The sequence below is a fragment of the Mobula birostris genome, chromosome 20 (genome assembly GCF_030028105.1).
Source record: "Mobula birostris isolate sMobBir1 chromosome 20, sMobBir1.hap1, whole genome shotgun sequence".
Classification (NCBI taxonomy): domain Eukaryota; kingdom Metazoa; phylum Chordata; class Chondrichthyes; order Myliobatiformes; family Myliobatidae; genus Mobula; species Mobula birostris.
In genome coordinates this window covers 67,671,026-67,697,899 of record NC_092389.1, presented here as the reverse complement: position 1 = coordinate 67,697,899, position 26,874 = coordinate 67,671,026, and the positions used below count along the sequence as shown (strand labels likewise).

Sequence of the window (26,874 nt, the reverse complement as noted above, 5' to 3'; positions counted from 1 at the left end):
ATTTTGGTCTCTGTCTCTATATATTTGTCTGCCTATGTGTGTAAGTGCGTGTGAATGGGTTTTGTTACTTTTGTCTCTGCCTGCTCTTGCCCGATCTGACGTGTCCGTGTACCTCAAATTCATTTTATCACCTTTTGTTCAGTCCCTTCACATCTCCCTCCATGAACTTCACATGCTCTCGAACTGCTGGACAACTTTAAAATCCCTGCCCTGATCGCCTTATTTTGATCAAGGATGCCCAGCACCTATACACTTCTATACCCCACCAAAACATTTTAAATCATCCTACTTCCTTCACAGACAACAGAGCCAACCAGTTCCCTCATCTACAAATTATTTGGCGTGACAGAGCACTATAAAAATGAATCTGACCGTTTTCCGCTATCTAGTCCGTACCAAATTGTTATTTTCCCGAGTTTCATGACATCACCTCGAAAATGGCCCTCAATACCCATCCCATCTGTGTCGGTATCCAAACCTCTCTTCCATGCTATCAAAACCACATCCTCCACTTCCGCTGGCACTTTTCTTCTTTCACTCTTGAACAGAGAACTCTGGTCCCAGCCTCACCCAACCTCAGTGGAAAAATCTTGCCTGCATTTACCTTGTCTATATCAGTCATAATTTGTATACCTCTATGAAATTTCACATCATTTGCTTAAATTCCAGGGATTAAAGTCCAAACCTATTTAACTATCCCTTACAACTCCGAACTCAAATCCCGGCAAACATATTGTAAATATTCTCGGCATTCTTTCAGTTTTATTGATATTTTTCCTGCAGGCAGGTAACAAATGCTGCACACAATACTCCAGATTAGGACTCATAAACGTTTTATACAACTTAAACATATATTCCCATCTCTTGTACTCAATATTTTGATTTATGAAGGTAAATGTGCCTACATCTTTCTGTACGATTCTCTCTAGCGGTGACGCCACTTTCAATGAATTATGAATCTGTGTTTCCTGATTCCTCTGTTCTACCGACTCCTCCGGGCCCTACTGCTCACCGTGTCTTCTTGCACCCCCATGCTGGGCGCTCCCCGGCCCGCAGAAACTTTTACATTCCAATCAGATTATTCCAGAGTAGGATGCATTTCGAACAGTTCGCAAAATAGCTGTCTACACCTTACAAATAGCAGGAACAAAGTTCAATGTTTTAAGTGTATTTATTATTAAAGTATCTACAAATGAAACAACCTTGATATACGTCAAAAAATCCCCGAAATCCACCGAAACCTCCAAAATCCATGTGCACCCCTAAATCCGCGACACACCCAAATCTGTGTGCACCGCCATATCTGTCGGCACACCACAAATCTGTATGCACCCACGAATCTGCGTACACGCCAGTTCAGTGTACAGCTCATATTTGCCGACATGCCCCAAAAATCGAGGCAAATCTACACAAATAAGCTACCCTTAGCTTCTGATTTGCTTCGATAAAGGTCGATATCCACAGCTGAACAATGAACAGCTTTTGTCGCTGAACGGTCAAACAGCTCGTCCACCTCAACACTCAATGTGCAGGGACCCGGACAATGTCAATCTGGAAACCAATACCTCGTATGCGAAATAAAGTTTGATGAGTTTCTGACATTAAATCTGACCTACTGATGGAATGACTTGTTTTAAGGCACATCAAACCCCAAAAAAAGCTGAACAAATTACAACCTTACGTGGACAAGTGTGCCTACAATGATAGCAACTAATTCTGCTGAAAATGCTGCTAAATGTTTGGTACGTTGTTTCCTTATTGTCACCTATAATTCGTGCACAAAAGCAGCTACATCAGCATCCCAGTTAACACCCTTAGATTTTATTAAATCCAGTAACCTAAAATCAGGAAAATGCATTGGAATAAACAAGTTGGGTTTACCGAGAAAGCTGCCGTGGGGCAGCCTGAATAATCCAACTAACCCATATTCCAAGCATGATACCCAAGATTAAAAACACTGTTATTGTGATGTTCCCAACAGCCCAGCAACACACCTTCATCAGGATGATGATTCCTCCGCCGCCTGAAGTTCAATCTGACAGCTGCAACCTCCACAATTGAAAAGGTGCTTCCGATTTCAACCAGTCAATCCGAAACAGCGGGCCATCTCACTGCACCACAACACAAGTTTAAAGTCTGTGCCTTTATCACATCCAGATATTTTAAAATGGAAGAGGAAGCTGATCCATAAACCACGCAGCCATTATCAAGAACAGATTTGATTGCACAAATCTAAATGGTCAATAAATATTTTCATGCAGCACCCCAGAAAAATCCACGAAGACACAAGTATATTTAATGCTCCTTTGCATTTATCGATAATATTAGTGATACACTGCTTCTATGGCAGCTTATTTTCCACCCACGTGGCAAGAAATCCTACCACCAACACTTCTTCAGGAGTTTGAGCCACCGAGTTCAATTCCAGTGCCGGTCTATTAATGCTATTTGTAAAACACATACATTGTGATTTAGCAACTGAAAGCTGCAATGATCATCCATTTACCTGCTGTTTTCACTTAGAACCTCGTCCCGGTATTACTGAATCTCTTCACTCAATTTATCTTGATTATGAATCGCAGAAAATGACACAGCCAGGAACTAAACCTTCCTTTTTTCAGGTACAATCAATTTACACTCGTCAATCAATACTGGAATATTTGGATCCCTACGAACACCCCATTACCTTAATCTTTCCTCAAACATCTGCAAGTTTAATATCCCTTCCAATATTATCACAATATGACTTCCAGCAAAATTTTCTCAAAACCTTCACAACTTACCTGACGGCGGCCTGTGCCCTTTCATAAGATGATAAGGCACAGGAACAAAATTAAGCCCTCTAGCCAATTGAGTCTGGTCCGCTGTTAAATCATGGCTAATCTTATTTTTCTCCTCCTCAACCCCAATTCCCGGCCTTCTCCGCATAACCATTGATGCCATGTCTAATAACGAAGGTATCAACCTTTGCCTTAAACACACCCAACGCCCTGTCCTCCATAGCTGCAACTGACAACAATTTCATCACCCTTTGACTAAACAAAATATCCATATCTTTGCTCTGAATGGATGCCCCTCTATCCTGAGGCTGTGCCCTTTTGTCCTAGAGTCTCCCACCATGGGAAACAAACTTTCCACATCTTATCTGTCTAGGCCTTTCAACATTCGAAAAGTTTCCCCCTCATCCTGCTGAATTCTAGCAAGTAATGACCCAGAGCCATCAAATGTTCTTCATACGATAACCATATCACTCCTGGACTCATCCTTGTGAAACTCCTCTGGACTCTTTCCAATGCTGGAGCAATTTTTTCCAAGACGAGGGGCCTAAAGTGTTCACAATTCTCAAGGTGAGGCCTCAGAATCACATCCTTGCAGTTGTATTATCGAGCTCTTGAAATGAATGATAACATGGCATTTGCATTCCTCACCACAGACGTAACATGCAAGGCTTTGGGGCATTCTGTACAAGTACCCCCAAGTTCCTTTGCATCTCAGATTTTTGGATTTTCTCCCCATTTTGAAAATGGTCCGCACATGTATTTCCACTACCAAAGTGCATGATCATGCATTTTCAAACATTGTATTTCACTTGCCACTTTCTTGCCCAATCTCCTAATCTGTCCACTGTATCCCACCAGGCTTTGGGGAAATTATCCGCCTTTCTGTTCTTTAAGAGACATTACCACCTTTGTGGTCCTGTACTTATACAAATTTGAAAGACATTGTGGTTAATACAGGATAGGAAAGGTTTAGTTTTAGACTCTTACAAGAGGGAAAGGATCTTTCAGCTGCTGCGTCTACGCAACTGAAATGTGCAAACAAGTTAATTGCTGTCCCCGAGGAGAAGCGACAAACACAGGATTATGGGGCGAGTTTGGTGTGTACCCGTTCGGCATGGAATGGGTGGGCCGAGGGAGCAAGGGTCTCGTCCGAATGGTCGACTTCATTCTTTTGACTGCTAAATTTCTTGAAATGTCACATTCAGTTCTGGTTAGCATTCTGTACAAAGGATGTTTTGGGCTGGAAGACTGCAGAGGAGGTTCACCAGAATTGTGGTGGCTTGCGAGCTTGGCCTGTGTAGATGTCAGTGTTGATCTACAGAGGGATCTTGGGATCTGAGTTCAATACACTCCTAAAGTATCTGCTTGTTGGGGTTGATAAATGCGGCGTGGGCCAGTTACCGTTAGTAATCGAGGCAGGAAGTTCGGTGACAGGTAGTTATGTTGCAGATTTATAAACCTCTAATTTAACTACATCTGGACGATTGCATTCTATTCCAGCAAAAGATGTGGATGATTTTGACGTTGAGTAGAAAAGGCTTAACAGGGCGTGGCCTGGATAGGGAGAGATTGGACAATTAAGGGATATATTCTCTGGATCTGCAGAGGGCGAGGGAGGCTTGACGGGAGTTTATCGCAATATGGGAGATGCAGGCAGAATGGACAGCCTGTACTTATTTCCCTGAGGATGAATTGTCTAATACTAGAGGGCATATATTTTAGTTGGGGGGGCACTGGCTCATCAGCCCTATTTGTACTCTTTATTTATTTCGTTATTTAATATAATTTTGTATTTTTCCTACACTGCTGCTATACAAAAAACACTTATCCATGACAGTAATGTTAAACTTGACTCAGAATGTTTAGAGGAAATGTGCTTTGCAAGCTTTCTTTTCATACTCATAGTGATGTATGTCTGGAATGAAGGCCAGGGTTGCTGAAGGAAGCAAATGAGAAAGGGGGAATTGGATACCACATTAATGTGTGGGGAATGCAGCAATGTCGATGTGTTTGCAGAAGGGAATGGTTTAATAAGGCGTGGAAAGACCAGTTTAGTTGGTTCAGAACAACACAGAGAGCAGAAGGGCCTGTTCCCCTGCTGCTCTGTTCCATGTTGGTGAGACCACAGCTGGAGTACTGTGTGCATCTCCAGTCGGTGGCCTCAGTGAGGACTTGTTTAACCTGGAAAGGCACAATAAGGATTCACGACTCTTGCAGCCGGGACTGGAGAACTCAAATCAAAAGGAGACTGGATAGTGACTGTGCACTGATCCCAAAGCAGAGGGTGATGGAACACTGATTTCTCCTCCACCACCACAGACCCCACTATCACGTTGCATTTGTAGTGTAATGTAAACGGTGAAAATAACACAAATTGTTTATAATAGAAACTGTTGTGCACATTTCACAAATGCCCGCTTTGCATAGGAACGACACCTCCCGTTGATCAGCGCGCTCATTCTGCAGCAGCTGCATATCAGCCGGGACCACCGGGTCATCTTGGAAGTTGTCGTCCAATATTGACAGCGTAAGAGGAGGGGCTGAGAGTGGGGCAGATTTCCACAGGGCCGATCGTAGATCAGACACACCTCTGTCTCCTACTGTCACTGGCTGTGGTGCCTGTCGGTCAAAGGAGAACACACATGACAATTAGTTAATATGAATGTCAGTTAACCTTTCAAATAGCAGCCGAGAATGTTAGAAACAGAGAAACATGGAAAACCTGCAACACAATACAGGCCTTTCGGCCCACAATGCTGTGCCGAACATATACTTACTTTAGAAATTACCCAGAGTTACCCACAGACCTCTGTTTTTTTGAGCTCCATGTACCAATCCAGGATTCTCTTAAAAGACCCTGTCGTATCCCACTACAGCACCGTTGCCGTCAGCCCATTCCACGGACTGACCACTCTCTTCGTATAAAACCTACCCCTTACACATCCTGTATACCTGCCTCCAAGCACCTTAAAAGAGTGCCCTGTCGTGTTAGCCATTTCAGTCCTGAGAAAAAGCCTCTGACTATCCACACGATCAATGACTGTCATCATCTTAGAAACTGCCGTCGCTCCAAGGAGAAAAGGCAGAGTTCACCTAACCTATTCTCATAAGAGGAAGCCTTAAGGGCTTCGGCTCAACGGGCTTAGGCGGAAACGGGCAAGGCGAAGAGGGTTTGGCATTCATTTTTTGTTGTTATTTGAGGAGAGGGGCAGTATGAGTGTGAGGGCAGTTTGTTGTTCTCGGTGCTGGATGTGGGAGGTCCCGGAGTCTCCCAGCCTCCTGGACGTCCACATCTGCGCCAGGTGCGCCGAGATGCAGCTCCTAAGGGACCGCGTCAGGGAACTGGAGCTGCAGCTCGATGACCTTCGTCTGGTCAGGGAGAGTGAGGAGTTGATAGAGAGGAGTTACAGGCAGGTGGTCACACCAGGGCCATGGGAGGCAGACCAGTGGGTCACGGTTAGGAGGGGGAAGGGGAAGAGTCAGGTAATAGAGAGTACCCCAGTGGCTGTGCCCCTCGACAATAGGTACTCCTGTTTGAGTACTGTTGGGGGGGGACAGCTTACCTGGGGGAAGCGACAGTGGCCGTGCTTCCGGCACAGAGTCCGGCCCTGTAGCTCAGAAAGGTAGGGGAAGGAAGAGGAGGGCAGTTGTAATCGGGGACTCGATAGTAAGGGGGTCAGATAGGCGATTCCGTGGACGCAGTCCAGAGACCCGGATGGTAGTTTGCCTCCCTGGTGCCAGGGTCCGGGAGATTTCTGATCGTGTCCAAGATATGCTGAACTGGGAGGGTGAGGAGCTAGAGGTCGTGGTACATATAGGTACCAATGACATAGGTAGGAAAAGGGATGAGGTCCTGAAAGGAGAATATAGGGAGCTAGGAAAGGAGTTGAGAAAAAGGACCGCAAAGGTAGTAATCTCGGGATTACTGCCTGTGCCACGCGACAGTGAGAGTAGGAATGCGATGAGGTGGAGGATAAATGCGTGGCTGAGGGATTGGAGCAGGGGGCAGGGATTCAAGTTTTTCGATCACTGGGACCTCTATTGGCGCAGGTGTGACCTGTTCAAAAAGGACGGGTTACACTTGAATCCTAGGGGGACCAATATCCTGGTGGGGAGATTTGCAAGGGCTACTGAGGTGACTTTAAACTAGAATGGTTGGGGGGTGGGAATCAAATTAAAGAGACTAGGAGAGAGGAGGTTAGTTCACAACAGGGGGACGGGAACAAGTGCAGAGAGCCAGAGGGGTGTAAGATGAGGGTAGAAGCAAAAAGTAGTAAGGTGAAAAGTAAAAGTGGCAGGCCGACAAATCCAGGGCAAGCATGAAAAAGGGCCACTTTTCAACATAATTGTATAAGGGCCAAGAGTGTTGTAAAAGCAACCCTGAAGGCTTTGTGTGTCTATGCAAGGAGCATTCGTAACAAGGTGGATGAATTAAAAGTGCAGATTGTTATTATTGAATATGATATAGCTGGGATCACAGAGACATGGCTCCAGGGTGACCAAGGGTGGGAACTCAACATTCAGGGATATTCAATATTCAGGACAGATAGACATGTAGGAAAAGGAGGTGGGGTAGCATTGCTGGTTAGAGAGGAGGTTAACGCAATAGAAAGGAAAGACATTAGCCAAGAGGATGTGGAATCAATATGGGTAGAGCTGCATAACACTAAGGGGCAGAAAACGCTGGTTGGAGTTGTGTACAGGCCACCTAACAGTAGTAGTGATGTTGGGGATGGCATTAAACAGGAAATTAGAAATGTGTGCAATAAAGGAACAGCAGTTATAATGGGTGACTTCAATCTACATATAGATTGGGTGAACCAAACTGGCAAAGGTGCTGAGGAAGAGGATTTCTTGGAATGTATGCGGGATGGTTTTTTGAACCAACATGTCGAGAAACCAACTACAAAGCAGGCCACTCTAGACTGGGCATTGAGCAATGAGGAAGGGTTAATTAGCAATCTTGTCATGAGACGCCCCTTGGGTAGGAGTGACCATATGGTGGAATTTTTCATTAAGATGGAGAGTGACATAGTTAATTCAGAAACAAAGGTTCTGAACTTAAAGAAGGGTAAGTTTGAAGGTATGAGACGTGAATTAGCTAAGACAGTCTGGCAAATGACACTTAAAGGATTGACGGTGGATATGCAATGGCAAGCATTTAAAGATCGCATGGATGAACTACAACAATTGTTCATCCCAGTTTGGCAAAAGAATAAATCAAGGAAGGTAGTGCACCCGTGGCTGACAAGGGAAATTAGGGATAGTATCAATTCCAAAGAAAAAAATGTACAAATTAGCCAGAAAAAGTGGCTCACGTGAGGAATGGGAGAAATTCAGAGTCCAGCACAGGTGGACAAAGGGCTTAATTAGAAAAGGGAAAAGAGATTATGAGAGAAAACTGGCAGAGAACATAAAAACTGACTGTAAAAGCTTTTATAGATATGTGAAAAAAAAAGATTGGTTAAGACAAATGCAGGTCCCTTACAGACAGAAACAGGTGAATTGATTATGGGGAACAAGGACATGGCAGACCAATTGAATAACTAATTGAATGTCTTCACTAAGGAGGACATAAATAATCTTCCAGAAATAGTAGGGGACAGAGGGTCCAGTGAGATGGAGGAACTGAGGGAAATACATGTTAGTAGGGAAGTGGTGTTAGGTAAGTTGAAGGGATTAAAGGCAGATAAAACTCCAGGGCCAGATGGTCTGCATCCCAGAATGCTTAAGGAAGTAGCCCAAGAAATAGTGGATGCATTAGTGATAATTTTTCAAAATTCTTTAGATTCTGGACTGGTTCCTCAGGATTGGAGGGTGGCTAATGTAACCCCACTTTTTAAAAAAGGAGGGAGAGAGAAACCGGGGAATGATAGACCAGTAAGCCTAACATTGGTGGTGGGGAAAATGCTAGAGTCATTTATCAAGCATGTGATAACAGCACATTTGGAAAGCGGTGAAATCATTGGACAAAGTCAGCATGGATTTGTGAAAGGAAAATCATGTCTGACGAATCTCATAGAATTTTTTGAGGATGTAACTATTAGAGTGGATAGGGGAGAACAAGTGGATGTGGTATATTTGGATTTTCAAAAGGCTTTTGACAAGGTCCCACACAGGAGATTAGTGTGCAAACTTAAAGCACACGGTACTGGGGGGTAAGGTATTGATGTGGATCGAGAATTGGTTAGCAGACAGGAAGCAAAGAGTGGGAATAAACGGAACCTTTTCAGAATGGCAGGCAGTGACTAGTGGGGTACTGCAAGGCTCAGTGCTGGGACCCCAGTTGTTTACAATATGTATTAATGACTTGGATGAGGGAATGAAATGCAGCATCTCCAAGTTTGCGGATTACACGAAGCTGGGCGGCAGTGTTAGCTGTGAGGAGGATGCTAAGAGTATGCAGGGTGACTCGGATAGGTTGGGTGAGTGGGCAAATTCATGGCAGATGCAAATTAATGTGCATAAATGTGAGGTTATCCACTTCAATGGCAAAAACAGGAAACAGATTACTACCTGAATCGTGGCCGATTAGGCAAAGGTGAGGTGCAACGAGACCTGGGTGTCATTGTACACCAGTCATTGAAAGTGGACATGCAGGTACAGCAGGCAGTGAAAAAGGCGAATGGTATGCTGGCATTTATAGTGAGAGGATTCAAGTACAGGAGCAGGGAGGTACTACTGCAGTTGTACAAGGCCTTGGTGAGATCACACCTGGAGTATTGTGTGCAGTTTTGATCCCCTAATCTGAGGAAAGACATCCTTGCCATAGAGGGAGTACAAAGAAGGTTCACCAGATTCATTCCTGGGATGGCAGGACTTTCATATGATGAAAGACTGGATCGACTAGGCTCATACTCATTGGAATGTAGAAGATTGAGGGGGGATCTTATTGAAACGTATAAAATCCTAAAGGGATTGGACAGACTAGATGCAGGAAGATTGTTCCCGATGTTGGGGAAGTCCAGAATGAGGTGTCACAGTTTGAGGATAAAGGGGAAGCCTTTTAGGACCGAGATTAGGAAAAACTTCTTCACATAGAGAGTGGTGAATCTGTGGAATTCTCTGCCACAGGAAACAGTTGAGGCCAGTTCATTGGCTATATTTAAGAGGTAGTTAGATATGGCCCGTGTGGCTGAAGGGATCAGGGGGTATGGAGGGAAGGCTGGTACAGGGTTCTGAGTTGGATGATCAGCCATGATCATACTGAATGGCGGTGCAGGCTCAAAGGGTCGAATGGCCTACACCTGCGCCTATTTTCTATGTTTCTATGAAGGACACCCACACCCCCACAGACACCAAGGACATGCTCCCTTCTCACTGCTGCCATCAAGAAGAGGGTGCAGGATCCTCAGGCCCACACCACCAGGTCAGAAACAGTTACTACCCCTGAACCATTAGGCTCTTGATCCAGAGAGCATAACTTCACTGAAATTCAGTAACCCCATAACTGAACTGTTCCCACAACCTCTGGACTCACTTTCAAGGACTCTTTATCCCATGTTCTTGATCTTTATTTCTCATTTATTTATTATTATTTTTCCTTTATATTTGCAGTTTATTGTCTTTTGCACTTAGGTTTTTGTCTGTCCTGTTGGGTTTGGTCTGTCAGTGATTCTATAATGGCTCTTGGATTTGCTGAATTTGCCCCCAAAAAATGAATCTAGGATTGTGCATGATGACATGTTTAAAGTTTTGATAATAAATTTACTTTGTAAACTTTAAATCGCACATTTAAATTTGTGAATGTCTCTCTCAAACACAAGAGTGGGTTGTGAGTTCTGAAGGTTCACCAACTGCTGGGTGAATTATTTTGTTCTGATCTGAATGGTCGTCTCATCACTGTGACCACAGTTACTGGAAACATTCCTGGATCCAACTGGGAAGCCTCGGATTCTCTGTTTCACTGTTTCAAACATTTGGACACACAAACACACACATACACATACAAAATGGCGGCAATCATACCGGTGCCCAAAAAGACCGGGGTGAACTATTTGAAGGACTATCACCCAGCGTACATGGAGCACTGTGGCTTTTTGATGGCTTTTCCTAAAGTGACCCAAAATGAAGAAAAATGAAAAAAAAAATCGGCTTAAAAATGGCATTTCGGGTATTTTTACTGCTGTCAATTTTCAACCCGGCTCCTGTTTCTTATTTTCCAAAGCACGAACTGACCTTTGCGCCTTGCTCTTACCTTGGCCTTAGCCTGTCCGGTTGCACAGGGGTGCGTTGAGAGCTCCAGAGATCCATCAGCAGCCGCTGCGGGCCAGCTCCCGTCTCCCAGCAGCAGGAGACCGGTCCGGGGTAGAACTCCAGACAACAGGCCCCGATCCACGGCAGGGAAAGACCGGGCATCCTCCGTGCAACTGAAACATCTCACGGAATCTCCGCCAGTCTCTTCAGCTCTGCCATCGGATGATTCACCCGGCCGGTGTTGCAGCCGTTACCCGTCGTGCAGCTCCCAATCTCCGGCCTCTCCCCGGGTCCACTCGCTCTCGGTTCCAAACCCCGCACCGCTGCGGAAGTTCAGCGTCCCGCCCACTGACACCCCTCAACCAATGGGAGCAAGAGTATTCCAGCTGTGCCGCTGATTGGCTGTGAGTGTGTCTGAGGACGGGCTGCTGCCGCCAATCACAGTTTGTTCTCAGAATCAAAGGAATTTCCCCGAAACTCAAACTTCAAAGTACATTTTATTATCAGAGTGCAGACAACCCCGACAAGCATTTTGCTGCGGACACTGAGAAAATCTATAGAACATAAGAGCATAAGACCATAAGTCCTAGGAGCCGATTTAAGCCGTCTGGTACATCGAGTCTGCTCCGCCGTTCACTCATGGTTGATCCTTTTTCCCTCTCTCCTCCTCAACCCCAGTACCCGGCCTTTTGCCCGTATCCTTTGATGTCATGTCCAATCAAGAACCTAGCAATCTCCACCTTAATGACACCCAACGACCTCGCCTCCACAGCTGCATGTGGTTACACATTCCACAAATTCACCATGCTTTGTGAAAAGACATTTCTCAGCATCTCAGGTTTGAAAGGGCGCTCCCCTATGCAGAGCCTGTGTCGTTTTGTCCGAGACTCTCACTCCATGGGAAACATCCTTTCCACATCTACTCTGTCTACATTTCAGTATTCAAAAAGGTTTCAATCAGATTCCCCTCACCCTTTTGAATTCAACCGAGTACAGACCCAGAGCCATCAATCGTTCCTCGTATAATAACCCTTTCATTCCTGGAATCATCCTTGTGACCCTCATCTGAAGCGTCTCCATGTCCGACCTTTGACCTCACCACCACTTCCTGCAATGTCCCCATCAGCGCTGAGGCCCAAAATATGTCTATTTAATTTAGAAACTCTGTGGACAAAATTCCAAAAATTCGCTGCACTGGGGAGGAAATTTCTCCACATCTCAGCCCTGCTGAGGTGAACTGTGATATTAAGTCTGTGAACCATGGTTCCAGAGCCCAGCCAGGGGAAACATCATTCCTGCCCCAACACTGTCAATATCCTGTGAGATTGTGCCTGTCTCTTTTACTTCTCTAATTCTGAGACATGATCAATGCGATCGGTCTGAGTCAAACCACCTCTGATTTCACCAATTTCACCAATTTTGGTACAGGCCCAGTACGACGATTGGTTGTGGGAGCATCTCAATGGACGGTAAGTGAGTGTAGTTATCCTCTGTTGTTCCACAGCCTGATGGTTGAGGTGTAGTAACTGTTCCTGGACCCGGTGCTGCGAGACCTGAGCTCTTGCATCTTGTACCTGATTGCAGCAGCGAGAAAAGAGCCTGGTCTGGGTGGTGAGCATCTCTGATGATGGATGCTGCTTTGCTACGACAGCGTTTCATGTAGATGTGCTCAATGGTTGGTTGGACTCCAACCAGGATGTGCTCGGATGAATCTAATAGATGGTGTCGGTTGATCAGGAGTGCGACGAACTGCTTTGATCATCGTGCCAAACCTTACCTGTCTGATACAGAGAGGGGTCTCCCAGTCTGATCCTTGCTGCATGCCCGGAGATCACTCTCACAGCGCGCTGCCCCGAGATTACTGCAGTGGAGACGGGACGGTCACTCACCTCTTTGCGGACTGTGGGCTGGTGAAGATATGTGGAGAAAGATGGAAGGGCCTGTGCCACAGCAGCTGCGTGACAGAAGGGTCACTGATCTTCGGGTAAAGGCATTGCACAGTTTATCCTTGTGAATATTTATGGTGTGTAATTCTTATTTTGATTTAAAATAAAAAAAAACATCAACGTCTGGGCTCTGTCCAGAATTGTGGAAACTGGTCTTTTACTGAAGCTGGGACAGACATGGGTAAAGTCAGAAAGTTTCTTCAGGACTTCACCGACTAAAATGTTTTCCACCCTGTGATGTGGAATGTCCAGTCCTGTACTTTTCGCTGCAGCCACAGCATCTGTCTTGTCACAGCACAATATTCTCTCCACATCCCCACTTTCATGGCATGACCTAATTTAATAGTTGTTCGCAATAGTTACTTAACCCCGGTTTTATACCTCAGTCTGACTCTCTTTACACTTGGAGAAAAAAAAAACGAGCTGCTGGAGGAACTCAGCAAGTCAGTCAGCATCTGTGGAGGGAAACGGACAATCGAAATTTCGGGTTGAGACAGTCCAGATGAAGGATCTCGTCCCGGAAAGTCGATTATACATTTCTCTCCCAAGATGCTGCCTGCCACGCTCAGTCAGTCCAGCATCACGTTTCTGACTCGAGATTCCAGCATCTGCAGTCTCTTGTGCCTCTCTTTTCAGAACTTGTCCCTTTCAGTCCCGCCTCAGACTGAACCAGGCTCTTCACTCCGGCTGCATTTCTGTTCTGCTTCTTTTTTTAGCCCATCACACCTACCGGGGCATAGGCCCCCACCAGCATCTTGCCAGAGTCCCCTGTCCAGGGCGAAGGTTGATCGGCCCTGTGGCTTCTCCTTTCATCACATGACTTCAATCATCTTCCGGGAAGGTCCTTCCGATCCCAGGGATGGGGCCTTTGGAGGATCGTTTGACATTTCTGTGCACTGCCATTTTTCGGGATGGGAGGTTAGAAGCCCCATGCCCAACGCCCCTCCTTTCGCAGCCGGTCTTAGGCAGTCCATGGCCGAGTTTTTATTTCTGTTCAGACCTGTTTAGTGTGTTGCTGATCTCACCCTGTGATGGAAATTACCACTATTACTTCCAAGTGAACACCTCCAACAGCAGAATGTTCATTCCCTGAGACTGCAGCGCGTGTAGTGGACAATCGCGGTACTGCAGGGGATCGGCAGCTCCCCGAAAGCGAAAGCGTTCTGAATCAGGAAGTGCTGGGAGTTAACATGGCTTCGAAAGCACCGGCCGAGAGTTGGACCGAGGAGGTAATTTGTGCCATCTGCCTGCAGTTCTTCACCGATCCGGTTATACTGGAGTGCGGGCACAACTTCTGTCGCTCTTGTATCACACAGTATTGGGAAAGGGAGGAGAGAAACTCCTGCCCGGAATGTAGAGAGGTGTTTGCTGACCGCACCCTCAGGGTCAATCGGGCCTTAGTAAATCTGGCTGAAAAAGCTCGAAATCTAAACCTGAATCCAAAAGGGAAGGAAAGTAAACTTCACTGCGAGGAACATGAGGAAGAACTGAAGCTGTTTTGTGAAACGGACAAGACACTGATCTGTCTGATCTGTGCAGTTGCGCAGGAACACAGAGAGCACCGCTTCATGCCGATTAAAGAAGCTGTTAACAACTACAAGGTAAAACTAATCCGAATTTGATATTCACCCCATCCTCCTTTGTCCTGTCCTACTCAGCACAGGTACATCTTTCCCTCCCACAGCCCACCCCAACCCACTCCCAACAGCTCTCCGCACTCTACGTAACTCACTTATCCACTCGCTCCGACCCACTGATCTCCCTCCTGGCATTGATTCCTGAAAGCGGGACAAGCGTTACACCTGACTCCAACACCTCCTCCCTCGTCACCATTCAGGGTTCAAACAGCCCCAGTTCCTCCCATTTCTTCCATGGTCGATTCCCCTCTCCTATCAGAATACTCCTTCAGCTCTTTTCCTCTTCCACCTGTCCCCTCTCAGCTTTTCACTTCATCACCCTCCCCCACGATCCCCCTCACGTTGTCTCACCTTCACCTGCCAGTTGGTTCTCATCCCTAACCTTTTTATTCTGGCTTTTGCCCCATTCCTTCCCAGTCCCAATGAAGGGTCACATCCCGAAACACCGACTGTTTATTTCCCCTGCGTCGATGCTGCCTGACTCACTGAGTTCCTCCGGCATTTTGTGCGATAATCGTGTTTGATCACCTGTTTCTTTTGTTGTATCTTTGTTTCTATTTCCTTCGCTCTCTGACTTCCAGGATCAGCTAAAATCTTCCTTAGACTCTCTCACAAAAAAGAAATCAGACTTCCAGGAAAAGGAGCAGCAACAGAAAGAGAAGATTTCCAGAGTTCGGGTGAGGATTCCTGAGCGGAATTTCTGATATTAATGGATAGTTTTGCTCACTTTAATGCAGAATAGCAGAGTATCGCAGCTCCCGTGACCCGGGTTCGATCCTGACCTCTGGTGCTGACTATGTGGAGTTTGCAAGTTTCCCCCCATGATCAGGACAGTTTCAGACACATCCCAAGGACAGGCTGGAAAAATGGTTAATTACAATTAACCCCGTGAAGTTTGGGAATGCTGTATGTGAATCACGTGGGAGTTAATGGGTCAATGAGGGAAATAGGTTTCAGGAAATTGTGAGGGAACGGGGTTGACGGGAATGCTCTGAGAACTAGCATGGATTTCAATGGACCGAATGGTCACCTTAATGTCATATGGAAATAGAACACAGCAATACAGTAAATTTATCTTCAGCTTTTATTCGACAGAAACAGTCACACAGCGTTCAGACCCACATCACATCCCAGTTTGCTGAACTGCGCCAGATTATCACTGAGAAAGAGCAAAGTTTACTCAGGGATCTCAGGGAAGAAGAGAAGAGGATTCTCAATCCAATGGAGAAAAATCTTTGTGAGATTCAAAAGAATATAAGGATAATTCAGGAGGAAATCACTAAGTTAAAGGAACAGATGGATCAAAAAGACAGTGTGATATTTCTCAAGGTGAGGGATTTTATTTCAATTTATTTCTGTCAAAGGACACTAAATGAACAGTGGAATATTTGAAGTAAACAGTGGCCATTTCTAACAAATTAGTTGCCGCTGCTGGCGACCTCGCACAGATTGTTATACTTGTAAGTTGCACCTCCCGATCACTCCAATAATCATGTTCCAAAATGTCGAAGATATATATTCGATCCTTCAGTAGCAACATACAATCTTGAAGTGATGAAACTTAAGCGTTATTAATAGTAAATTAAACTGCAAAGAATTGGTCAACAAAAGGTATGACATCCATCTGTCCGCAGCTCAAAACAGCCCAGAACGAAGTACCAATACCTCACCTTTTCCTTTTACCACACCCCACTCACGTGACTAGTTACCATAATAACCATGTAACTCAGAATACAATGCAGACAGAAAACAGATCCGTTGCTCTTACATACAACATTTACAAATGGCAGTAAACTGTCTCACCAGACAATTGATACAACTATTCAGTGCTGCTATTGTCCCAAAACTGGACTTCCACAAGTTCTGTATATCCAAGGACAGAGTCCAATCTTCTCTGAAATAATTTACTCTGATTATAATGCAGAGCTGCTGATTGTGTCTTTGATTATCACATTAAATATTCTCTAAATCTCACATTGACACACAGTTCCAGTCACAGACTGTGAGTGTGTCTGGTGCGGTGGGTGTGAGGGTCTCTCTGTCAATCACTGAGAACAAAGAATGTGACCCACACATCAGATTTATCCGCCATATCTGGTTTCCGTCAGATTACAAAAACATTCACAGACTCTTTACTTTTTCAGATAAGTTTCACATGGGATTCTATCCCATTTTCCATCATTTACAGGCCATTCTGTCCATATTCTGCTATCAATTTCCCTGCTTCACAAGCCTCCTCCCACCTACCCACCACACCCAGCGACAGTGCTCTGATCTCCACGGTCCCTCATCTGTTTATCTAGTTTACCCGTGACATTCAATCTCTGCTGTTCCACTTCAACCACTCCTGTGCCAGTGAGTTCCACATCCTCTTCACTAAATTTCTTATCGGATTCATTATCAAATCCATCACTGATTTGAATTCCTCCATCTCATCATTCTAACACCTTGTCCAGATAAAAAATCACAACCTGTCCTGTCTTCCTTGCAAGTTTCATCCTCTCAGTAATGGCCTAGCTTTCAGAAACCTTTCCTGTAATTTAACCCCTGGTTCTGTATTGTTTGTGTGTGTGACTGGCTGCAGGAGTGGGAATTTTCAACACCTTGTAATGATAAAGATGAAATTCAGGATGTCGACAGTCTCGGTCTATTCAGATTTGTGTTTTATTCCTTTCAGGAGGAAGCTCGTCAGAACAGGAGGTAGGACCTGCTCTTTACCAAAACCCTGTATGGATTTGTAAAATCATTCAAATTTGCAGTTTATAACCAGCAGTTTGATATTTACAGGATTAATGATGATATCCAGGAATTGAAAGTGACAGATGAGACCCTACCAATTGAAAAATTCGATCACCTCTATTTGTTCAACACAATGCTGAGAGAAACACTTGATGCCAATTATCGAGGTAAAACTTACAAAGATTCATTATTCATTGTTTATAAGACACAATTAGGTTCTAATTCAAAGGAAAGATTAGCTGTAATTATGGACTGAAGGGGAATTGAAGTTTATTGCACATCAACCCCACTGACTGGGAGGCATCACAGTCACATGGTCAGCTGGAGATGTCAGACCCCTGAACACACCAGCACAGGGTGACAATACAACCAATACACGGGACTGGCAGATGAACCACTGGGTCCTGATCCCAGGCCACTGCACTAACACGCCAAGACATGAGTTTGAATCCTACCACAGGAGCTGCAAAATTAATACTGATTTTATGATATTGTAGGGTGTGAAAGCAAATAACACCATAACACACACAGACCATCAGAGTGTGACACACGGTCAAAGAGACAGGTCAAAATTCCTATTCCAGAATGAAATCTGCCGTCCTTACCCAGTCTGTCTGTTCTGTGCACTGAGCTGCCCTCTGACGTGACGTCACATCAACAGTTCACAGACAGACTCCGGGGTGAGATTCCTCAGGAGGATGATCTGGGAGGGTTTGACAGATGTTGAACCCACGGCCCACTTCATCCATCTGCAAGTCTATGATGTCTTCTTGAGCATGTCCTGTTTGTGAGTGTTTCTCCCATATCCCTCTGTGTAATGTCTAAATGTATTTTAAAATATTTTAATTACACATGTTTCTACAGCTTCCACTGACAGCAAATTCTCTACTCTTATGTCCCGGGTAAGAAGATTATGTCCTTTTATGTCTAGGCCTCTTATGGTTTTATAGAGTTGAATAACTGAACATCCAACACTACAGGGAATTAGCCCGAGCACATCCAGTCTGTCTCTTTTTAACCCAAGCATTCCAGACCTTGTAACACCACCCTCTCCACTCTGAAGCTTCCTGTCCAGTGTAATCATACCCCTCCCAGATCGGGGCAGCAGAAATGCAGACAATACCCCCAGTGTCGTCTATCATCCACATCAAAGACCTTGCTTAAGTTCCTGTGGACAGTGTCGAATAGGCTGATGAATACAGGACTGAAGGTGTTATATTTGAATACTCCAGTATACGGAATAAGGTAGATGATGTTGTAGCACAGGTAGAAATTGGCAGGTATAACGTTGTTGGCGTCACTGAGTTGTGGCTGAAAGGAGATGCTGGCTTGAAGCCCAACATCCAAGGATACACCTTGTATTCAAAGGACAGGCAGGTAGGCAGAGGGGATGGGGAGGCTCTGTTGTAAAAAATGAAATCAAATCCTTAGAAAGAGGTGACATCTGTTTGGAAGATGTAGAATCTTTGTGGGTACTGGCGCTACAGCATCAGTAAGAAACGGTAAGGGTAAAAAGACCCTGATGCGAGTTATATACAGGCCTGCAAATAGTGACCTGGGTACAAAATGGATACAAACTATACCAGGAGCTGAAAAGTGCAGGGTGAAAGTAGGAATGGGGAATTTCAATATACAGGTAGATTGAGAAAATCAGGTTGGTGCTGCATCCCAAGAGAGGGAATTTGTAGAATGCCCCCGAGATGGCTTTTTCGAACAGCTTGTGGTTGAGCCCAATGGGAGAAAAGGCAATTCGGGAGTGGGATTTGTATAATGAACTAGATATGTTTAGGGAGCTTAAGGTTAAATAACCCTACAGAAACAGTGATATTGAAATGATAGAATTTACGCCGCAGTTTGAGAGGGAGAAGATAAAGTCAGATGTATCAGTATCAGAGTGGAGTAACGGGAATGACAGAGGCATGAGGGAGGAGCTAACCAAAGTAGGTTGGAAGTGGACAAGAACAGGGACGATGGCAGAACAGCAACGGTTGGAGTTTCTGGGGGCAATTCGGAAGGCACGGGATAGACACGTCCCGAATATGAACAAGTATTCCAAAGGGAGGATGAGGTAACTGTGTTTGACACGGGAAGTCACAGACAGCATAAAAGCGAAAGAGAGGGCATACAATGTTGGAAAAATTAGCAGGATGTTGGAGAATAGAGACGGTTTTGATAACCAAAAGAAAGTAATAAAAATGCAATAAGAAGAGAAACGATAAGATATGAGGGAAAACAAGCCAACAATGAAAAAGAGAACACAAAATGTAAAGAGTAAAAGCCAGGTGAGAGTGGCTATTGGACCCGAAGAAAATGAGGCCGGAGAGGTAGGAATGGGAGACAGAGACATGACAGTGGTACTTATTTAGTATTTTGTGTCAATCCTCACTGGAAGATACTGTACAAGAAGTTTGTCAGAAAAGTGAGTGTCAGTGCACAGAAATGAGTGTTGTTGCTATTACTAAGGAGAAAATACGTGGGAAGATGAAAGGTCTGAAGGTAAATAAATCACCTGAACCAGTTGGACTACACCGGTGTGTTCGGAAGGAGGCAGCAGAAGAGAATGTGGAGGCATTAGTAATGATCTTTCAAGAATCACTAGGTTCTGGATCACTCAAGACGACTGGAAAACTGCAAAGGTCACTTCGCTCTTTAAGAAGGGAGAACAGGTGAGGAAAAGAAATTATTGGTGTGTTAGTCTGGATGTGGTGTGACTGGGGAGATGTTGGAGTCCAGTATTAAGGACGAGCTTTTGGGTACATGGAGGCACATGATAAAATAGACCAAAGACAGCAGGGATTCCTTTCAGAGGAAATCTTGCCGGACAAATCTGTTGGAATACTCCGAGGAGCACAAAGCCAAGATAAACAAAGAAAGATTTCAAACAGAATTGATGCCTTTGTGGCCAGGTTTCCAGAGGATATGAAAAAGGTGAATGGGCAAGTCGTGCTGTGGAAGACAGATCAGGAAAATGGGCAAAGAAGCGATAGATGGATTATCGAGTAGGGAAGTCACACGTGCATTTGGTAGAAGGAATAAGGGCATGGATGATTTTGTAAGCAGGGAGAAAATTAAAAATTCTGAGGTGCAAAGGGACTTGGGTGTCCTTGTGCAGGATTCCCTAAAGGTTAACTTTTACTTTGAGTCAGTGGTAAGATTGGCAAACTCAATGTTAACATTCATTTCGACATAATTAGAATGCAGGAGCAAGGGTGTAATGCTGATGTTTTATAAGGTATTTGTCAGACCACTCTTGGAGTATTGTGAGCAGCTTTGGCTCCCTTATATAGGACAAGATGTGCTGGCATTGGAGAGACTCACGAGAATGATTCCCTGAATGAAAGGGTTAACATATGAGGAGTGTTTGGTGGCTCTGGGCCTGTACTCACTGGAGTTTAGAAGAATGGCTGATTTATTATCCCCCTCAACAAGATTCTTCTACCTCCTCCCCATAACTTTTGACACCCTGACTAATGAAGAACCGATTAACTTCAGCTTCAAATATGAAACACCAGAAAATCTGCAGATGCTGTTCCCCAAGCAACACAGGTCCTGATGAATGGACTCGGCCTGATCTCTCTGAAACCTGTCTGGAGAGAGTTGATGTCGGGAGGATGTTTCCTATAGTGGGTGGGTCGAGAACAGAAGGCACAGCCTCCGATTAGATAATGTCCATTTAGAATAGAGATGAGAAGGAATTCGTTCAGCCACAGGATAGTGAATCTGCCACAGGCATCTGTGGGGGCCAAATAATTAATTATATTTAAAGCGGAGCAGCACACACAAAATGCTGGAGGAACTCAGCAGGCCAGGAAGCATCTATGGAAAAGAGTAAACAATCGACCGTTCGGACTGAAACTCTTCATCAGGACCTGTGTTTCTTAAGGGTCCCTGAAAATTCCTCCCCTTTCCTCTTGAGGGGCTGCAGGTGATGAGGTTGTGGGAAAGGGGACAAAGGGATCCTCATCTCCACCTTTGACCCCCGTCACCTTCTCATTAGGTCTACACACACAGTTCACCCACAGGATTTCCACCCCTCTCTCAGCAGGTTCTGGTTCAATCTGCCGTTTATCTCTCCGCTGCTGGTTCCCATTATCAACTCTTTCACTGTCTCGAACCTTCACACACCCCCACTCCACACTTCACACTCACAAATGAATGTTAACATTGAATGAAGGGCCTGTTCCTGTGCTGTACTGTTCCATGTTCTCTGTTCCCTGTTCAGAAGAATGACGGGAGATCTCAGGGAAACATGAAATTATTTCAGGGCTCAACAGGCAGGATACAGGGAGGATGTTTCCCCATCTGAGAAGTCAAGGATCAGGGGTCACTGTCTGTTTGGGATTCTCAACACGGGGTGGGTGGTGGTGTCTCAGTTATTCAGTTCACTTAAAGTCACAAAGCCCTTCACCGTACAGCATAGAAATGTGCCCTTCAACCCATCATATCTGTGCTGACAGATTTACCCATCTAAATTCATCCCATTGGCCAGCATTAGGTCAATCTCCTTCTGTGCCTTGCCTGTTGAAGTGTCTGTCCAAGTGTCTCCTAAACACAGAGCACTGGAGGCCTGTGACCTGCAGAGGTCGGTGCTGGGGCCGCGGTTGTTTGTCATTCATATTAATGATTTGTATGATAGTGTAGGTGACATCGTTAGTAGGTTTGCCTATGACACTAAAATTCATGGTATAGTGGACAGGGAAGAGGGTTATTTCTGTTTACACCAGGTCCTTGATCAACTGTAGAGTGGGTTTTAAAATTGTTTTAACAATGTTTTAAAATTCACCTCGGCAGGTCCGCGGATAAGAAAGATGGCAAGGAATAATAGACAAATGGGACTTGCTCATTAAAGTAAATTGGTCGACACGAACAAGTTGAGTCGAAGAAACAATGTGACCTCCTGTTTAAATCCATTCACTCACCCCCTTCTCATCCTAATCCACCCCTTTCCCGCACTCGTTTGCTGTCTATTTCTGTTCTTGAGGGAAGATGTCGACCTGAAACGTAGACTGTCCATCTCTCTCCACACCTCCTGCCTGACCCGCTCGGTTCCTCCAGCATTTTGTGTCTGTTTGACCGGGAAATCTCTGCTCTCCGTCCAGTGGAAACCCTTGGGGAGACATTAGTTGTCCATCCGCTTTCGTCGGGACAAACCACGGGAAAGGTTCGTGTCGGCCACCCGACCGCGCCTTTGTCCCAGCGGCCTTTCCCACCGATCCCCAGGGCCGCGCTGCGCGTGTCTCCCCCCGATCCCCGGGGCCGCGCTGCCCGAGTCTGCCCCGATCCCCGGGGCCGTGCTGCCCGAGTCTCCCCCCGATCCCCGGGGACTCTCTAATTCTCTGCTTCTCCCCCCAGTCCGTGTCACCCTGGATGTGGAAACGGCGAATCCGTGTCTCAAGGTGTCTGAGGATCGGAAGAGTGTGAGACGGACCTGGACCTGGAGGAATCTCCCTAATACCGGGAAGAGATTCACATTCTGGACTTGTGTACTGGGATCGGAGGGATTCACATTGGGAAGACATTACTGGGAGGTGGAGGTGGTGGGGAATCGGCGCTGGTGTCTGGGAGTCGCCGCAGAGTCTGTGGAGAGGAAGGGACGGGTCCGACTGAGTCCAGAGACCGGATTCTGGGTCATCGGGCGGGATGATGACGTGTTACATCGGGATTGTGACGTATTTCGCCCCTCCCCTGGGCCCCGTCTCCCTGCCGGTTCCATCCCCGGGAGGGTAGGAGTTTATCTCAGTTACCAGTCCGGGACAGTTTCATTTTACAACGCGGAGACCAAGTCCCATCTCCACACCTTCACTGGGAATAAATTCACGGGGAAACTTTATCCTTTCTTCTGGCCTCGGGATGGAAACCAGAGTCTGAGAATCTGCTCCGGTTCCGCTCCGGGTCTGTAAACGGGTCGGGTCCCGGGACCGGCGTCAGGAGTAAAATCCCTGTAAATAGAAATGTGCAGAGAGTGAAATAATCATGAGATGAGAATTATCGATCCGTTAATTTTAACTCGTTCACCGCATCCGTCAACCGAACAGAAACACCGGGGATTCAGCAGCAGCCGCGGGCGGCGGGTCCTGAGCTCCCCCGGGTCCTAAAGTCACCCGCACTCAGCCAGGTTAAATGGGACAGGTCGGGGTGGTGCTGACTGGGAGAGGTGGGGTTAGGGTGAATCTTTGTCAGACCATAACACACGGGAGCATGATTAGGCCGTTCAGCCCACCGACTCTGCTCCAGCATTCCATCATGGCTGATCCCGGACCCTACTCAACCTCATACACCTGCCTTCTCACCATGTCCTTTGATGGTCTGATCGATCAGGAAATAATCAACTTCCGCCTTAAATATACCCACAGACAGCCTCCACCGCAGTCTGTGATAGAGTATTCCACAGGGTCACTACTGTCTGGCTAAAAATATTCCTCCTGACCTCTGTTCAAAAGATCGCCCCTCAATGTTGAGACTGTGTCCTCTAGTCTGGATATCCCCACCACATGAAACAACCTCTCCACATCCACCCTATCTAGTCCTTTCAACACTCGGTAGGTTTCAATGAGACTCCCACTTCCTTTCTGAGATATGGGACCCAAAACGTTGACAAAACTCCAAGTACGGCCTAACTTGTGTCTTATAAAGGCTCAGCATTTTCTCCTTGCTTAAATTTTCTATTCCTCTTCAAAGAAAAGCCAGCATTGTATTCCCCTTCTTTACCACAGACTCAAGATGTGAAATAACTTTCTGGAACTCTTGCAGGGGAATTCCTAAGGCCCCTGCACCTGTGAATTTTCTGTCTATTTAAATAATACTGAGCAATATTATTCATTGGACCAAAATGCATGATCAGATATTTCCCGACACTGTATTTAATCTGCCACGTTTTATACTATTGGCTAGTTTGCCTCATATTTCATCTTTAACATTCTTATCACTTTTTAGTTGCCTTCTGTTGGATTTTCAAAGCATCCAATAATCCAGCATCCCACTCACTTTTGCTACCTTATGTTCCATTTCCTCAGGTTTTACACAGTCCTAAACTTCCCTGGTCAGCCACGGGTCCCTACCCCCGCCAGTTGAGAACTTCTTCTGTGTGCCAAACATACGCTAATACAATTTAAATTAGTGCATAGGCTCCAATGTCTAAAGATAAATTAGCCCATTTTTATTCCTATCTAAACCCTATTTGTGACCGATGTCACTCTGAGGTGGCTTCCTTGTTTTGGTCCTGTCCTCTTTTGGAAAGATTCTGGAAAGGTATTTTTGATATTATTTCAACAGTTTTGCGTTTTGATTTACAATCTCATCCTATTCCAGCAATTGTTGGTTTGCCAATGATAGAATATAGACTTTTATCCTCGTTAGCCTGTCAGATGATCGCATTTGTTTCTTTAAAGGCCAGAAGATCTATTTTATTGAACTGGAAGGAGACCAAACCTCCTACCACATTTCAATGTTTTTCTCAAACTACATCACTCCCAGAACTCAATAAAGTTTTTCCCTGAAAACTATCTACCCCACAAAGATTGTACTGAGAATGCAACTGATTTTTCAGCCTCATACGCTTCACACTGAAATAGTATGTGTTTAACAGTTTCATAATGTCAAAATGTACATGACACAGAATGAAGTTTTCCAATTAGATACAAGGTATAATTAAGCATAGCGTGGGCAATTCTAAGTTGTGTCAATATAATTCCTTTGCTTCTTGTTTTAAGGCCTTCTTCTATAAACCCAACAGGTTTATGTATTCTGTAAAGGTGTCTGTCCTTATGTCTATTGTCCTACAAGTCTGCCATAAGCCATTAATTCTTAACCCTTAGCTTCTGATTTGCTAAGTGGAAGGTCTATATCCACAGTTGAACTTTTAACAGGGTTTTTTGTTTTTTTTTTTTTTTTTTTGCTAACCAGTCAGCCTGATCATTTCCCTCAACAGTGCGATGTGCAGGATCCATAGTGTGCAGACATATGAAACAAACGTTGTATATGAAATACTGTTTGATGAGTTTCTAACAGCAAATCTGACCTACTGCTAGAATGACCTTTTAAAAGTCTTATCAAAACGGAAAACGATTCTGAACAAATTACAAATTTGCATGGACCAATTTCCTCCACCCACTGTAAGCCTAAAAGGATGACAATGAATTATGCTTCATTTACTGATTAGTGGCTGGCAAGTCATTTCTTTATCAGAACCTGCAATTCAGACACAAAGAAAACAGCTACACCAACATTCCCAGTTAAATTATTATTTCATCCATCTGTACAAATGGTTACCATATGATAATAACCTTCATTAATATACCGATGAACCAGCAGACTCTCAGGCAGAACATAATCCTATTGTGTTACCTAAAATCAACTGAAGTCATTGGAAAAACAAGGTGGTGCTACAGAGAAAGCTACAGTGGGAGATGTTGTATCATCCAATACACCCATATTCCCAGCTTGATAAGAACCCAGCCACCCAACACTAAAAACATTCTTCTTGTGATGTTCCCAACAGTCCTCTAGCACACCTCTAACATGATGATATTTCCTTACCTCTCAAATTAATCCAGTATGTTAACAGCAACTTCACCCTCTGTCATTCTGAGGGCAATTGTCCCATTTCAACCAGTAAAGCTGAAACAGGAGACGACCTTACTGCACCACAACACAATCTTAAAGCCTGTGCTGGTATCACATCCAAACAGAATAAAGTTGAAGATGAAGCTGATCCTTAAGCCACACAGCCAGAATCAAGAACAGATCGAATTAAACAAATATAAACAATCAACAAAGATTTTCATGTTGCACCCCAGAATACCCACACATATCAATTATTTTACTGATATGGTGCTTCCATGTCAGTTTATTATCCATCTGCATGCCTGGAAAACTTACCAATGACTATTTCTCAAGAGTTTAATCATATAATTTCAAATCATGTGCAGGTCTATTAATCCTGTTTGTAAAACACATAACGTGTTTTAGCAACTGAGAGCTTAAAATCTTTATCCATTTCCCCACTGTTTGACCTATTAATTGTAAATCGCATCCTATTTACAGAAACATTGAAATACCACCTCTAATGTATAAAGTTACATCATCTGCATATAGTGATTTACCCACCAGAGTACCATCCTCAGAGAAAATAACATTAATGATAATATTAAATAATGAAGGGCTACAAATACTGCCTTGTGGGATCCCATTCTCTATCTCGTAGAAACACAAACATAACATGCCCACCCATTCCTGCACAGCCCGTCCAAATAAAAAACTCAGATAAATTATGCAATCTACACTCATTCCTAATCTCCAAAATTTAATCAAAAGTCCTTCGGTCCATAACATATCATATGTGGTAACAATAGCAAATAATACAGCTATTACAACATCTTTATTTAACTGTGCTTTCCTAATATCATCTTCCAAATCTAAAACTGAATCTAATGTTATTCTCCCCTTCCAAAATCCACTCTGATAAAATGCTATATCATCTCTCTTTTCCAAAATATAACTCAAGCACTCGATTACTATACATTCCATCAGCTTACATGAATGAGACATTAACGATATAGGCCCAAAACGAGAAGGATC

The 26,874-nt window shown here is 44.7% G+C and overlaps 2 protein-coding genes and 1 long non-coding RNA gene across 4 annotated transcripts in view; 1 reads left to right on the top strand and 2 right to left on the bottom strand.

Annotated features, from left to right (window-relative positions):
- Positions 1-26,874, bottom strand: part of LOC140185252 (uncharacterized) — a 622,887-nt gene that overhangs the window by 155,352 nt on the left and 440,661 nt on the right. The window lies entirely within an intron of this gene.
- LOC140185410 (uncharacterized) lies at positions 1,153-11,312 on the bottom strand. Its single transcript, XR_011882615.1, has 2 exons — positions 10,978-11,312; positions 1,153-5,399 (listed from the first exon to the last, which is right to left on the bottom strand). It is a non-coding gene; the product is annotated as an uncharacterized lncRNA (long non-coding RNA).
- Positions 14,113-25,155, top strand: LOC140185284 (zinc-binding protein A33-like). 2 transcript variants are annotated; one of them, XM_072238672.1, is made up of 6 exons: positions 14,113-14,523; positions 15,141-15,236; positions 15,655-15,888; positions 17,237-17,259; positions 17,347-17,465; positions 22,651-25,155. In XM_072238672.1, the coding sequence occupies exons 1-6, from the start codon at positions 14,113-14,115 to the stop codon at positions 23,196-23,198; spliced, it is 1,431 nt and encodes a 476-aa protein (XP_072094773.1). In that variant the 3' UTR covers positions 23,199-25,155. The 2 variants fall into 2 exon arrangements, with proteins under 2 accessions (XP_072094773.1, XP_072094772.1); XM_072238671.1 differs by having other exon boundaries at positions 17,144-17,259.

What these genes read in the sequence shown, in the direction of transcription:
- LOC140185284 (XM_072238671.1), top strand. Translation starts at nt 14,113, where the DNA reads ATGGCTTCGAAAGCACCGGCCGAGAGTTGGACCGAGGAGGTAATTTGT. An exon ending in AAGCTGTTAACAACTACAAG is followed by an intron (nt 14,524 to 15,140) that starts GTAAAACTAATC and finishes TCTGACTTCCAG; the next exon opens with GATCAGCTAAAATCTTCCTT. An exon ending in ACAGTGTGATATTTCTCAAG is followed by an intron (nt 15,889 to 17,143) that starts GTGAGGGATTTT and finishes GACTGGCTGCAG; the next exon opens with GAGTGGGAATTTTCAACACC.